At 45.4% G+C, this 14,325-nt stretch overlaps 2 protein-coding genes across 9 annotated transcripts in view; one reads left to right on the forward strand and one right to left on the reverse strand.

Annotated features, from left to right (window-relative positions):
• Nucleotides 1-5,367, reverse strand: part of LOC140481140 (steryl-sulfatase-like) — a 65,351-nt gene extending 59,984 nt beyond the window's left edge. For 3 of the 7 annotated variants that reach the window (XM_072576885.1, XM_072576883.1, XM_072576879.1), the window contains exons 1-2: nt 3,857-3,971; nt 627-776 (exon numbers count right to left, since the gene is read on the reverse strand). In XM_072576885.1, the coding sequence (XP_072432986.1) occupies nt 627-772 (146 nt within the window). In that variant the 5' untranslated portion in view covers nt 773-776; nt 3,857-3,971. Of the gene's footprint in view, nt 1-626; nt 777-3,000; nt 3,020-3,320; nt 3,332-3,856; nt 4,178-5,303 lie in introns of those variants that run through there. The other 4 variants (XM_072576880.1, XM_072576886.1, XM_072576881.1 and 1 more) reach the window with 4 other exon arrangements.
• pudp (pseudouridine 5'-phosphatase) overlaps nt 3,866-14,325 on the forward strand; it is a 33,664-nt gene continuing 23,204 nt past the window's right edge. The window contains exons 1-3 of one of the 2 annotated variants that reach the window (XM_072576888.1): nt 3,866-4,066; nt 8,001-8,219; nt 10,216-10,445. In XM_072576888.1, the coding sequence (XP_072432989.1) occupies nt 3,994-4,066; nt 8,001-8,219; nt 10,216-10,445 (522 nt within the window). In that variant the 5' untranslated portion in view covers nt 3,866-3,993. The remainder of the gene's footprint in view (nt 4,067-8,000; nt 8,220-10,215; nt 10,446-14,325) is intronic. The other variant, XM_072576887.1, reaches the window with a different exon arrangement.

Consider the following 14,325-nt stretch of genomic DNA (forward strand, 5'->3'; position numbering starts at 1 on the left):
ATGAGTTAAAAGGGTATGGGCAGCTGATAGGAACATGGAGTTAAAGACTCATTCATCTATATAGAATCCCCATTCGGCCCGACAAGTCCACACCAAGTCTCCCACCCAGCCCCATACCCCTACCCTATCCCTGCATTCCCCATGGCTAACACACCTAACCTTCACACCTCTGGACACTACGGACAATTTAGCATTGCCAATCCACCTAACTTGCACATTTTTGGATTGGCACACCCAGAGGAAATGCACGCAGAGACGGGGAGAATGTGCAATCTCCTAATTTGGGTGAGTCGTCATGACTTTATTGAATGGTGAAACAGGTTCAAGGGGTAAAATAGCAAAATTTGGTTCTAATTCTTGTATCAAAATCTATCCAGGAATGTCACTGTATAAATTATTTTCTCTTTTATTGTACTATCTGGCCACATTTTAATTATTTACCTATACAGATACAGAGGGAAGCCCTGATTCGATGCCAGTCCACTTACACAGACCACTCTCCTTGGCCAGTGCTTTCATATGGCCGCCATTGGAAACAGCTACTTTTTGAACACCAGATGCAGGCAGCACAAGCCATTCATAATGACTTTAGTAAAAAGAAAAAGGCGACATATTTAACTTCAAACCTCAATGTGGTGTTTCCATAACATCCCAGGTCTCCAATTCCGAGGTCATCGGCCATGATAAGGACATAGTTGGGCTGCGAGCTTGCACTTTGCCCCACATTTACTTTTGCCAAGTATAGTAGAAAGAACATCAGCAAGATGTTCATGTTCCTAAAAAAAAACAAAGTCAGTGTGATGAAACATTATTCACAGTATGAGAGAGGTTACTGCTGCACAGTCATTTTAGCGCAAGGGAACAATCTCCTGCAGGAGTGGTGTTCAATTCTTTGCCGTTGCCAATGCAGGTTGCAAGAAAACTTTCAGGCAGGGCTATTCTTCAATCATAGCCAGTTGCTACCACTTACATTTTCAAAGTGGGATTGGGGGCAGTATGGAGTGGAGCACCAAATTCTCACATGCCCTTCAATGTTGTCGCGTATCAGCACTTTTTCTTGCATGGCAAACAGTATCAGGAACCAACAGCTGACTTCCGCACCCAAATCAATGAGATCTTTTGCAATGTTTCAGATCAGTGCAGCATATTCTGAGGGACTGATTGTGGTGTCTATTAATCTGTTCATAAATGTCACAATTTCCAATGAGTAATGTAATTCTTCCTTTTGGAGATAGTTACACATATGGTAACAGCCACCACTTATTCAGTCTATCAGATATGCACGTCTCTCTATTGCTGATTATAGAGTGCTTACATTTAAGTCAAAAAGATTGTGAAATACTGCACACCACTTTAGCAGACTGGCCTGATGCGAAAATGTATGTGAATAAGTTGAAGCTAGCCAATTACCTTTTAAGGAAATGTGACTAGAATCAAACAGTGACTCAACATTGTCATTTACATTAAGTAAAACTCAAACCAGTGCTGAATGGTCTTCCATAAAGGTTAGTTACACCTGTCATGGGTCTACTGGAGTCAGGAGTCACCATAACCAATATTGTACAAGCAGACACAGAAGGATGTTGGTGAAGCCTGTTCTGGAGTGCTACGGGCAATTCTGGTTGCCCTGTTATAGGAAGGGTATTATTAAATTGGAGAGGGTTTAGAAAGGATTTACCAGGATGTTGCCAGGAATGGAGGGCTTGAGTTACAAAAGTAGACTGAGACTTTTTTTGCTGGAGCGTTGGAGGCTGAGGGGTGACCTTATTGAGATTGGTAAAATAACAAGAAGCATCGAAAAGGTGAGTAGTAAGAAACTTTTCCCTATAATGGGAGACTTCAAAACTACAGGGCATACTTTTAAGGTGAGAGGAGGAAGTTTTACAAAGGACATGAGAGGCACTTTTTTTATACAAACAGAATGGTTCGTGTGTGGAATGAACTGCCAGAGGAATTGAAGATGCAGGTACAGTTCCAACATTTAAAAGACATTTGGATAAGCACAAGGATAGGAATGGTTTGAAGGGATGGGGCCAAACGCAGGCAGGTGGGACAAGTTTAGTTTTGGAACATGGTCGCTGTGGATCAGTTGGACAGAAGGGTCTGTTTCCATGCAGTACGACTGCATGACCCTAGAACCTTACTGATGTGACACAAAAGTGGCAGCGTGATTGCCTGAATTAATACATTGGACACCCCTCAGTAACATGCTCTGAGACTTGATCTTGACAACTGACTGAAGAAACAGGAAGTGGCTCCTAGGAGAGGGTGTAGTCTTGGTCAAAAAGGCTCAGAAGAATTGTTGGTTACCAGCACTGGGCTGAAGCAAAGAGCCAAGAGACAATCACATATCAAATAGCAATCTGAATCAATGTGCATGCAAAAAAAAAACATCCTGAGCTCAGCAGTACCATCGGTGGAAGCTGTCAAGGCAGGAGCTCACTTACCTGCAGTATCTGATGAAGGGCTTTTGCCCAAAACCATAAGACCATAAGACATAGGAGTGGAAGTAAGGCCATTCGGCCCATCGAGTCCACTCCGCCATTCAATCATGGCTGATGGGCATTTCAACTCCACTTACCCGCATTCTCCCCGGAACCCTTAATTCCATGTGACATCAAGAATTTATCAATCTCTGCCTTGAAGACATTTAGCGTCCCGGCCTCCACTGCACTCTGCGGTAATGAATTCCACAGGCCCACCACTCTCTGGCTGAAGAAATGTCTCCGCATTTCTGTTCTGAATTTACCCCCTCTAATTTTAAGGCTGTGTCCACGGGTCCTAGTCTCCTCGCCTAACAGAAACAATTTCCTAGCGTCCACCCTTTCCAAGCCACGTATTATCTTGTAAGTTTCTATCAGATCTCCCCTTAATCTTCTAAACTCCAATGAATACAATCCCAGGATCCTCAGCTGTTCCGCTGCTCGTTGGATGCTGCCTGAACTGCTGTGCTCTTCCAGCACCACTAATCCAGTATATAATCTCATATGTTAGACCTACCATTCCAGGGATCATCCGTGTGAATCTCCGCTGGACACGCTCCAGTGCCAGTATGTCCTTCCTGAGCAAACGTCGATTTTCCTGCTCCTCCAATGCTGCCTGACCTGCTATGCTTTTCAGGCACCATTCTAATTTGACTACCTGCAGGTATCTGGAAAAGCACAGCAGGTCAGGCAGCATCCAAGGAACAGGAGACTCGACGTTTCGGGCATGAGGCCCTTCTTCCTGCAACTGCACTTTTCCAACAACACATTTTCAGCTCTGATCTCCAGCATCTGCAATCCCCACTTTCTCCTACCTGCAGTATCTGTCAGCCTTACCTGCGCTGGTAGCCCCGTCTCCCAGACATACCCCGCCCACCACTATCTGACCACACCCTCTCCATAGGCCCCGCCCACACACAGAGTCCAGCCTACGCCGACAGCCCCGCCCCTCACACCATGGCCACGCCCCCTTCCCGTTGGCCACGCCTTCTTCCTCACCGGCCCCGCTCCTCACACCCATTAGACCACGCCTCCTTCGCCCGCCTCCGTCAACCACATGGCCCCGCCTCTATCGCCCAGCCCCACCCTTCAGCCTGAACCAGTCGCCACGCCCCTTCATTCTCTAGTCACGCCCAGCCCGCCCCTCAGATAACCCCCGGCACCCTGACCACGCCTCCGAAGGATCGCCCCGCCCCGAGGCTGGCAGATGGTGGCCGACTGAAACCAGACCCGGAGTTGGAACGGAAGCCTCCGACAGTTTCGCTCATTCGTTTTAGGACCAGCTACAACAGCGATGCCAAATGGATGGATGATACCATTCTCTTTAGAACATAGTATTAAGGTGATCGACAAACCAAGATATTAATCCGTACCCTTTTATTATGTTTGGGGCTGGAAGGATGATTTATCAGTCTTCGGAATGTATTTTCGGTGAAGGTGGATTTTATGGCTCACATCCCCTGGATGGTAACTCTGGGAAGCTGATCGTCGGCCCTCGGTTCCTCTGGAAATGGCGGCGAGCTGGACAACAGACTTCAAGCCGGTTAGTCATGTCATCTTTGACATGGACGGCCTCCTCCTGGGTCAGTGTCCGCTTGTCGCCGCGCTCCGTCCCTTCACAGCGTCAACACGTTGCCGACCGCAGCCACCCCGCTTTGTCGCCCGATCCCTACCCGCTCACCCATCGCTAACTCTCAGTCAGTTCATCCCGGCCCCGCCCACTACCCCCCGGCCTGTCAGTTACCCTGAGCCCCGCCCACTCAGTGAGCTGTCAAACGCACCGGGCTCCTCCCTCTGCAACCCGGCTGTCAATCACCAAGGGTCCCGCCCACTGCCACCAATTCCCCTGAGTTCCGCCCACTCACACCGAAACCCGCCCACGGCCATCCGGGCCACGCCCAGGTTTCACGCTGTCAATCAACAGCTGGACCCCGCCCCCGGCACGCTGAGCCCCGCCCCCCCATTGACAATCCCCAGACTCTCGTTGCCCTTTTCCTCCTCCCTCTCCCCATAATACTCCACCACCCCCACTCTGCCTTCACACACCTCTTCGCCCAATCCCTCTCCGACTCCTCATTTCTTCATCTACACCCCACCCCTTCCATTCCCTCCCCCCCATACTTCCCCACCCCTCTCACTCCTACCCCTCCCCTGCACATCCCCTCTACTCCACCCCTCCCCTCCACCCCTTCCTTCCCCCTCCACACCTCTCCCCTCCCCTCCCCTCCACCCCACCCTGCTCTCCTCACTCCCACCCCTCCCTCCCCTCTCCTCACTCCCACCCCTCCCTCCCCTCTCCTCACTCCCACCCCTCCCTCCCCTCTCCTCACTCCCACCCCTCCCTCCCCTCTCTCCCCTCTCCTCTCCTCTCTCCCCTCTCCTCTCCTCTCTCCCCTCTCCTCACCCCGACCTGACCCCTCCCCTCACCCCACCCCACCCCTCAGCACCCCCACCCCACCCCTCACCACCCCACCCCACCCCTCCCCTCACCCCCCCACCCCTCCCCTCACCCCTCCCCTCCCCTCACCCCTCCCCTCCCCTCCCTTCCCCTCCCTTCCCCTCAACCCCACACCTCCCCTCCCTTCCCCTCAACTCCACACCTCCGCTCCCCTCAATCCCACACCACCCCTCCCCTCAACCCCACCCGTCCCCTGTCCCCTGTCCCCTCAACCCCACCCGTCCCCTCTACCCTCCCCACCCCACCCCACCCCACCCCACCCCACCCCACCAAAGATCTGGCCAGTTCATGCAAGCCCCCTTCATGTTTCAAGAAACACATTAGGCTCCAGTGTACAAGCTAAGATTTTAAAATGTAATAACCTGATTACGGGTGGAGAACACACTCCTCCAGGTCTGAAATTCAATGCATGTAGACTGAGGGGAAAAATAAAACAGTGCACTTTTTTTTTTCTGCAGCTGTGCTAAACCTGACCAAAGCCAGTTCTTTCCAGCACTTCCTGTATACAAAAGCTTATCTGTTTGTTTTAAGTGGTATAAAAAGTATTGCGAAATGCTGCTAGAATATCTGAAAGCACTTTAGAAAAATTAAAAGAATGAGAGGAGACCTTACTGAAATGTATAAGATTGTTAGGAGGCTTGATGGTGTTGAAACGTGTGGTGCTGGAAAAGCACAGCAGGTCAGGCATCATCCGAGCAGCAGGAGAATCAATGTTTCGGGTACAAGGCCTTCATCAGGAATGATGGTGTTGATAATGAGGTTGTTTGCCCTTGTGGGAAAGTCTAGGATGAGAGGGCACCATCTCAGGACAAGTGGTCACCCACCGAAGGTACAGATCGGGGTAGTGAATCTGTGGATTTCTGTACAACAGGGGGTTGTCAAAGCTCGGTCATTAAGGCTGAGACAGACAGATTTTTAATCAGGAAGGGAATCAAGGAAACAGGTAGGAAAGTGGAGTTGAGGATTGTCAGATCATATAGGAAGGATTTTGTGAAACGTGAAAGGGTTCAGAAAAGATTTACGAGGATGTTGCCAGGATTGGAGAATTTGAGTGATAGGGAGAGGTTAGGGCTGTTTTCCCTGGAATGTCAGAGGCTGAGGGGTGACCTTTATAGAGGATTATAAAATCATGAGAGGCATGGATAGTGTAAATAGACAAGGTCTTTTCCCTGGGGTGGGGGAGTCCAGAGCTAGAGGTTTATTGTGATAGGGGAAAGCTATAAAAGGGGCAAAGTTTTCAAGCAGAGGGTGGTGCGTGTGTGGAGTGAGCTGCCAGAGGAAGTGGTGGAGGCGAGTACAATTACAACATTTAAGAGGCATTTGAAGGGTATATGGATAGGAAGGGTTTGGAGGGATATGGGCCGGGTGCTGGCAGGTGGGATTAGATTGGGTTGGGATATCTGTTCAGCATGGATGAGTTGGGTTGAACGGTCTGTTTCATGCTGTACATGCTGCTATGGCTCTATGAGATCAGCCATGATCTTGTTGAATGGTCGAGGAGACTTGATGGGCCAAATGACATACCCATCCTCCAATGTTGAATGGTCTTATTGGAAGTAAATGCCAACTGCCAGAGAAGCACAAATCCCCTGAATCAATTAAAAATGCAGCTTCACATTCAAGAAGCTCAGCATTATCCAGGACAAATCAGGAAGCATGACTGACCCATTGACCACCTTCAAGTTACCCCCTTCATAGTCAATAAACAGTATTCCTACACCCCAGTTACTGTGGCAGTTCAAGAAGGAGCTTGTTACCACCTTCCAGAATAAATCCTGGCCCATCCAGTGACAAGTGCATTCCATGAATTTTTAAACATGTCCTTAGTGGGAAATCTACTTTATGTATCTCAGCAGCAGAAGCTCAATTGCATGATGTTCTAGTCCTTTTAGAAGCAAACTGTTGTATCCTCTAGCTTATAGTAAGCAATGCCATGGGAGATTTCTGCCATAACTGTTGGCTTGCCTCTCAGTCATAAAATCCTGGATCCAAGTTCCGCTCGAGAACTTGAACATAGAAATCAAGACTGAGATGCCTTGGTTAGACTGAGGGAGAGCTGAGCCATTGGGTGTTCCGCCTTTTGGGAAGTTGGTTAGCTTAGTTGACAGGATGGCTGATTCATGATGCCAACAGAGTGAGTTCAGTTCCTGCACTGGCTGAGGTTACCATGAAGGACTCTCCTTCTCAACCTCTCCCCTCACCTGAGGCACGATGCCCCTTCGGTTAAAGCACCACCAGTCATGTCTCTTCATTGAAGTCTGGTAGAACCATGGCAACCTGTGATTTTAAGTGAGACTTTAAACAAGGTGAGATCCCGACTACGCTATCAATTGATGTAAAAGTTCCCATGGTACTATTATGGCAAATATTGGCATTCTCCCAATATTTATCTCTCCATCAATATTCTTTCAACAAATAATCTGGTCATTGTGGTCTTGCCGTTTGCATGATCTTGCTTCAGGTAGGCTAGTCACTGCATTTCTTGCAAAAGTAAGTATACTTCAAGAGCACTTTTTAGATTAGATTAGATTAGATTACTTACAGTGTGGAAACAGGCCCTTGAACCCAACAAATCCACACCGACCCTCTGAAGAGCAACCCACCCAGACCCATTCCCCTACATTTACCCCCTCACCTAACACTACAGGCAATTTAGCATGGCCAATTCACCTAACCTGCACGTTTGCTGTAAAGCTCTTTGACATATTCTGTTGCTGTGAAAAGTTCTGCATAAGTGCAAAGGACTTCTTTTCTTCACATGCTCCTGCCCTTCCTCCTGGTCATGGCTGCACCCAGACCAATGTTATGCATTCACAGCATTTCCAGAGCTGAGAACAGACGTGAATCAAATCTCCTGAATTAATTAAAGATTCTTGGGAAAAGGCAGGAGAGTGGAATTGAGGATTATCAGATCAGTCATAGTCTTTGCTGCTTTTGCTTCTGAATCCATGAAACTACATGTTAACACAGTACATTCCAGTTCCATGGACAGGGTAAGGGAGGGAGTGGTTGAATCTTTTTGAATGTAATGTATTTGCTTTTCTGATTCTCTCTCTCAGACACGGAAAAGCTGTACACTCTTGTGTTTGATGAAGTCTGTGGCCGTTACAATAAGAAGTTTACATGGGAGTTGAAATCCATGGTTATGGGTATGCAGACCATGATCGTGGCCAAAATTATTTGTGAAAAACTGGAGCTTCCAATTACTCCAGAGGACTTTGTGAAGGAATGTTCCCTCATAGAGAAACGCTTGTTTGCTTGTGCAAGCTTAATGCCAGGTAACTGTCTGTTATTCACAAATTTAGCAATCAAAAGAGAAGTCCACCTCCATTGTTAAGTCAATGAGCAGTTGTGCCATGGAGAAAGAGTAAAGAAAAATTGGGGTAAATGACCCCATTTTAATCCTCAATACATTCCCACAGCGGAGATAAATAAAAAGTCGCGCATTAGCAGAATTCTGGATTCCCCCTGTGCCATTTGTAGCTATTTGATATCTTCAAGGTGAAGTTCGAGAGGAGGGATTCCAAGGCTACTATAGAGTCTTACAACACAAAAACAGACCCTTCATTCTATCCAGTCCATGCTGACCCTGTTCCTAAACCAAACTAGTCACACTTGCCTGCATTTGGCCCATATCCCACCAACCCTATACTCTTCATGTGTGTATCCAAATGTCTTTCATATGTTTTAAGTGTACCTGCATCCACCACCTCCTCTGTAACTTCATTCCACATATGAACCAATCTCTGCAAAGAAAAAGTTGCCCCTTCATGTCCTTTTTAAACCTTTCTCCTCTCAACTTAAAAATATGCATCCTAGATTCTTAGGGTCCACATCACAGGGAAAGGCTCTTTGAGCCACTGAGCCCGTGTCAGTCAAAAACAACCACCTAAGTATTTTGATCCCATTTTTCAGCTTGTATGCCTTGATGTTGCAAGTGCATTTCTGAATCCTTCTTAAATGTTATGAGGGTGTCTGCCTCTACTATCCTTGCAGGCTCTGATTTGAGAGGCTGAATAACCGACCTCCATTCACAGCCAACAATATTTTGCAGTACAGTCATTGTTTCTTCGTGGGGAGACATGATACTAATGTATTAATGACCAGATAATGGGTTTTTTTAATGTCAGTTGGCGATTTCATATTGGTCGTGACAGCGAGGAGAAACTAGCTGGATGCACTGACCCCTTCCAAGCTGATGGTACGGGTGGCATCACAGACTAGTTGTCCATGTGTTGAATTAGGCAGCAAAAGACTGTCAGAGATTTACAAGGTTTTTTATTGTAAATCTATAGCACAAACACCAATTCTGCACACACCGCCCTTCTGAATCCTTTCCCTATCCAGGAGCCAACCCCAGGGAGAAGCATAGCTTTTTTGTTCTAAATCAACTTGTTCAGATATTAATCCATACACGTCTGGAGCAGATAGGACTAGAATCCAGACCTTCTAACTTAGAGGTAGGGGCACTACAACTGTGACACAAGCACCCTGAAAAGGTAATTCATAAGATATTAGTCCATTCAGTCCATCGAGTCTGCTCTGTCATTCGATCATGGCTGATAAGTTCTTCACCCCCATTTTCCTGCCTTCTCTCCATATCCCTTCCACCCATTACCAATTAAAAATCTGTCTAACTCCTCCTTAAATTTACTCACTGTCCCAGCATCCACTGCACTTTGAGGTAGTGAATTCCACAGATTCACAACCCTGTGGGACTAGTAGTTTCTACTCAGCTCTGTTTTAAATTTGCTAGCCCTTATCCTAAGACTAAGGCGGGGGCATAATTTAGATATTTTCTGATCAACATATTCAGAGACATTACTACATGCCTCTGGTGCAGGTGGGTCTTGAACCTTGCCCTCCTGGCTCAGAGGCAGGGACTCTACTATTGCACCATGGAGCCCTTAGATTGAATGTTGCCAATACAAAGTCCAATGAGTATCTCCTGCTTTGAATAGATTACTGGAGCTGTTCTGGTTTACCCTTAAAAGGAAATGCATTTTAGATTTCAATGGGAAACACAGATTGTAGGCCCAGATACTGCTCACCATTAATCAGCCATATTGGAATTATAGGGAAAAAAAACATTAATTTTGCTAAATTTTGTGTTTCCTTCTCCAGGGCCACCCCACACACGAATCCTTGTGAGCCTAGCAAGCCTATTGGTGCAGACTGGCATATTGACATACATGAGGAGGATACTTGAGTGTTGTACTCAATGGGTTGCTTGAAAATAGTTAACTATTGCTCCTTTATCCGATCTTCCCTAAGGCGTAGAGCGGTTAGTTCGCCATCTCACCGAATACAATGTGCCAATCGCAGTGGCTACCAGCTCGCCGAAGGAAAAGTATAACCTAAAGACATCCAGGCACATGCCGATCTTCTACTTATTCCACCACATTGTGTGTGGCGATGACCCTGACGTCAAGAAAAGCAAGCCTGCACCTGACAGCTTCCTGGTCTGTGCTAAGAGATTTGACCCTCCACCACCTTTTGAAAAGGTAAGACAGAGAAAACTATTTCCTTTTCTTTAGTGCCAATTTTAGTCCCACTTTTCCTCCATTTTCATATTTTTATTAGGTGCTGCCACTTGCTCTATGACATTACTAATTTGTGAGCTAGGTAGTAGAGTGACATACTTCACAGTTCATCACAAAGTTTACTAAATGACATATGTGGTAATTCAACGGAAAATGGGCTTTCATGGATAATTCAAGTTCAACATGGGTCAGTCTGAACTTGTGATGTTAGGTAGAAGAAATAAAAAGTAAGAACTAGCAGCAGGAATAGGCCATTCAGCCCCTCGAGTCTGCTTCACTATTTGATACAATCATGGCTGAGCTCATCTTGGCCACAAGTCCACTTCCTTGCCCATACTTCATAGCCTTTCAAACTGTTAATATGTAACCATCTCTCTATCTCCTCCTTAAATTTATCCGTGTCCCAGTGTCTACCGCTCTCTGAGGTATGAATTCTGCAGATTGACAACGCTGTTTGAGAGAAGTATTTTTTTCCCCTTTTTCTGTTTGGAATCAGCTAGCCCTTATCCTAAAACTATGACCTCTCATTCTGGATTGCCCAATGTGATGAGATATCCTTTCTACGTCTACTTTGTCAATCCCCTTCGGTACCTTATATACCACAGTTAGATCGCCTTTTGTTCTTCTAAACTCTAGAGAGTATTGGCCTAAACTGCCCAATCTCTCTTCATGAGGCAAACCCTTTATCTCTGGGATCAATCCAGTGAACATCGTCTGATGCAACTAAATCCCTCCTCAAATAAGGGGACTAAAACTGTACATAATAATCCAGGTGTAGTCTCACTAATACTTTGTATAGTTGCAGTAACACGTCCCTACTTTTACACTAATCCTTTACCAATAAGTGTTAAAATTCCATGAGCCTTCCTTATTACCTGCTGTCCCTGCATATTAATTTTCAGTGATTCATACATGAGGGCATCCAGATCCCTCTGCACTGAAACATGCTCAAGTTTCTCTCCATTTGAATAATAAATTGTTTTTCTATTCCTCTGACCCAAATGGTTAACCTGACACTTATTCACCTTAAACTTCATCTGCCAAATTTTGGTCAATTCATGTAATGTATCCATGTCCATTTGTAAATTTTGTACTTTGTCATTGCAACTTATCTTCCACCTATTTTAGAATTTAAACTACATAAGAAATAAGCTTCTTGAGCCTGCCCCATCACTTAATGAGATCATGGCTGATCCACGCCAATGTTGTGTTTCGAAATTACATGTGTCTCCTGGAAATTTGATTGCAGTTTTGAACATATTCAACAACTGAGCCTCCATAGCCCTTTGGGAGAGGAAATTTCAAAGACTTAACATCTGCTGAGTGAAGAAATTCCACTTCATTTTAAACTGAAGTTCTTGATATCCTTCAATGGGGAAACATCTTTCCTGCATCTGCACTCTGGACCTCTATAAAAATTTTATATGTTTGAATGATATCACCTTTTATTGTTCTACACTCCAGAGAATATAGGATCAGTCTATTCTATCTTTCCTCATGGGACAATCCCTACGTCCCAGACATTGGTTTGGTGGGTCTTTGTTATGTTTCCTTTCTGAGAAGTTTCCATTTGCTTATGGAGGAGACTAAAATTGCACACAATACTCCAGGTGTAGTCTCAACAAGGCTCTATATATTTTCACGATCATAACTTTACCCTTCTTGTAGAACAAAGAACAAAGTACATTACAGCATGGGAACAGGCCCTTCATCCCTCCAAGCCTGCTTGCGCCTATCCAGATAATCTATCTAAACCTGTTGCCTATTTTCTAAGGACCTGTATTCCTCTGCCCCCTGCCCATTCATGTATCTGTCTAGATACATTTTAAATGGCGCTATCATGCCCGCCTCTACCACTTCTGCTGGCAACACATTCCAGGCACCCACCACCCTCTGTGTAAAGAACTTTCCACATTTATCTCCCTTAAACTTTTCCCCTCTCACCTTTAACTTGGTACTCCTAGTAATTGAGTCCCCCACTCTGGGGAAAAAGCTTCTTGCTATCCACCCTGTCTAAACCTTCCATGATTTTGTCGACCTCAATCAGGTCCCCCCCTCAACTTCTGTCTTTCTAATGAAAATAATTCTAGTCTACTCACTGTCCTCCATACTAGGCAACATCCTGGTGAACTTCCTCTGCACCCTCTCCAAAACATCCACATCCCTCTGGTTACTGTGGCGACCAGAACTGTCTGCAAAATTCAAATGTAGCTGAACTAAAGTCCTATGCAATTGTAGCATGACCTGCCAAATCTACTCAATGTAATATGATGTGGAGGTGTCAGTGTTGGGCTGGGGGAGATAAAGTTAAAAGTCACACAACACCAGGTTATAGTCCAACGGGTTTATTTGGAAGTCCGAGCTTTCAAAGCGCTGCTCCTTCATCAGGTAGCCAGGGGGCAGGATCATAAGATGCCAAATTTCTAGTTATAAATGCTGTGTCTTATGATCCTATCCCACTAGTTACAGATGAAGAAGTCGCGCTCTGAAAGCTAGTACTTTCAAATAAACCTGTTGGACTATAACCTGGTGTTGTGTGTTTTTTTTATCAATGTAACATGACCTGCCAACTCTTGTACTCAATATTCAATAGTAGACCCTGAGTGGGAGTCAGCAGTGTCCACTCACCTGGTAATGCTGCTAAAGCTTCAGAGCTGTGAGGTAGTATTAGGAACCTGCTGCTGCCCTTGAGCTGCCCTGCTCCTGCTGTATGTAGATGCAGATCCAGAACCTTTTCTAGACCTTTTGGAATTTTATGAAATTGTCAGCTCAATATCAGGGTCCTGAAGCCTGCAGTAATAGCTCAAAATATTTGAGACAGCAGGAAAAGAATAGCCAAGCTATGAATATTGGTGAGTGGCTTGTTTTATACCTTCCAATCTACCTGTTCAGCAATGTTATTAAGCAGCTCTGGAACAGGTGGGACTGACACAGCAACTCAGGAGCTCTATGGGTGTTTTTAAAATGACTTAAAAACAATAAGTCTGTTGATAAAACCATTGCTTCTTGTTTACAAGAACTGTAAAGAAAGGAAGTTTTGACAATGCACTTAGAAAATCATGGTATGGTCTGACAAAGTCAGCAAGGTTTTAGAAAGTGAAATCGTATTTGATAAATTTAATAGAACGTCTTGTGCATTTAACTAAAAGAGAATTAAAGAGAAACCAGTTGATGCAGTATACCTGGACTTCCAAAAGGCATGTGATAGGGTGCCAGACAAAAAGTTAATAGGTAAGTTTATGGAGTACAGGGTGGGTATGAACTATTAGTTTGGGAAGAGAGTTCATTAATAGACAGGAAGTGAAGAGTAGGAATTAATGGAACATTCTCCATTTGCAGGCTGTGCCTTGTGAAATGCCATAAGGAGCAGTGCTGGGACCTCTCAGCTGTTGAGAGTGTGGTGCTGGAAAAGCACAGCTGGTCAGGCAGCATCTGAGGAGCAGGAGAATCGACCATTTGGGGATAAGCCCTTCCTGATGAAGGGCTTATGCCCAAAATGTTGATTCTCCTGCTTCTCGGATGCTGCTTGACTTGCTGTGCTTTTCCAACACCACACTTTCAGCTCTGCCGTCCTCACTTTCTCCTCTCAGCTGTTTAGAACTTCTATTAATGGCTTTGACAAACTGGACAGAGAGTAGATTATAAGTTTGCTGATAATATAAAGCTAATTGTAAGTGTTAATTTATGAAGACACGGTGAGGTTGCAAGTAAATAAAGACTTAGTAAGCGAGTGGACAATGTGATGGTAGATGCGGGGAAATGCGGTGTTATTCACTTTTGTTGTAACAATAGATAAGCAGAATTATTTTCAAAAGCCATAATGTGCAGGCAACTATGGGTA

This window comes from Chiloscyllium punctatum, chromosome 9 (assembly GCF_047496795.1).
Source record: "Chiloscyllium punctatum isolate Juve2018m chromosome 9, sChiPun1.3, whole genome shotgun sequence".
Classification (NCBI taxonomy): Eukaryota; Metazoa; Chordata; class Chondrichthyes; order Orectolobiformes; family Hemiscylliidae; genus Chiloscyllium; species Chiloscyllium punctatum.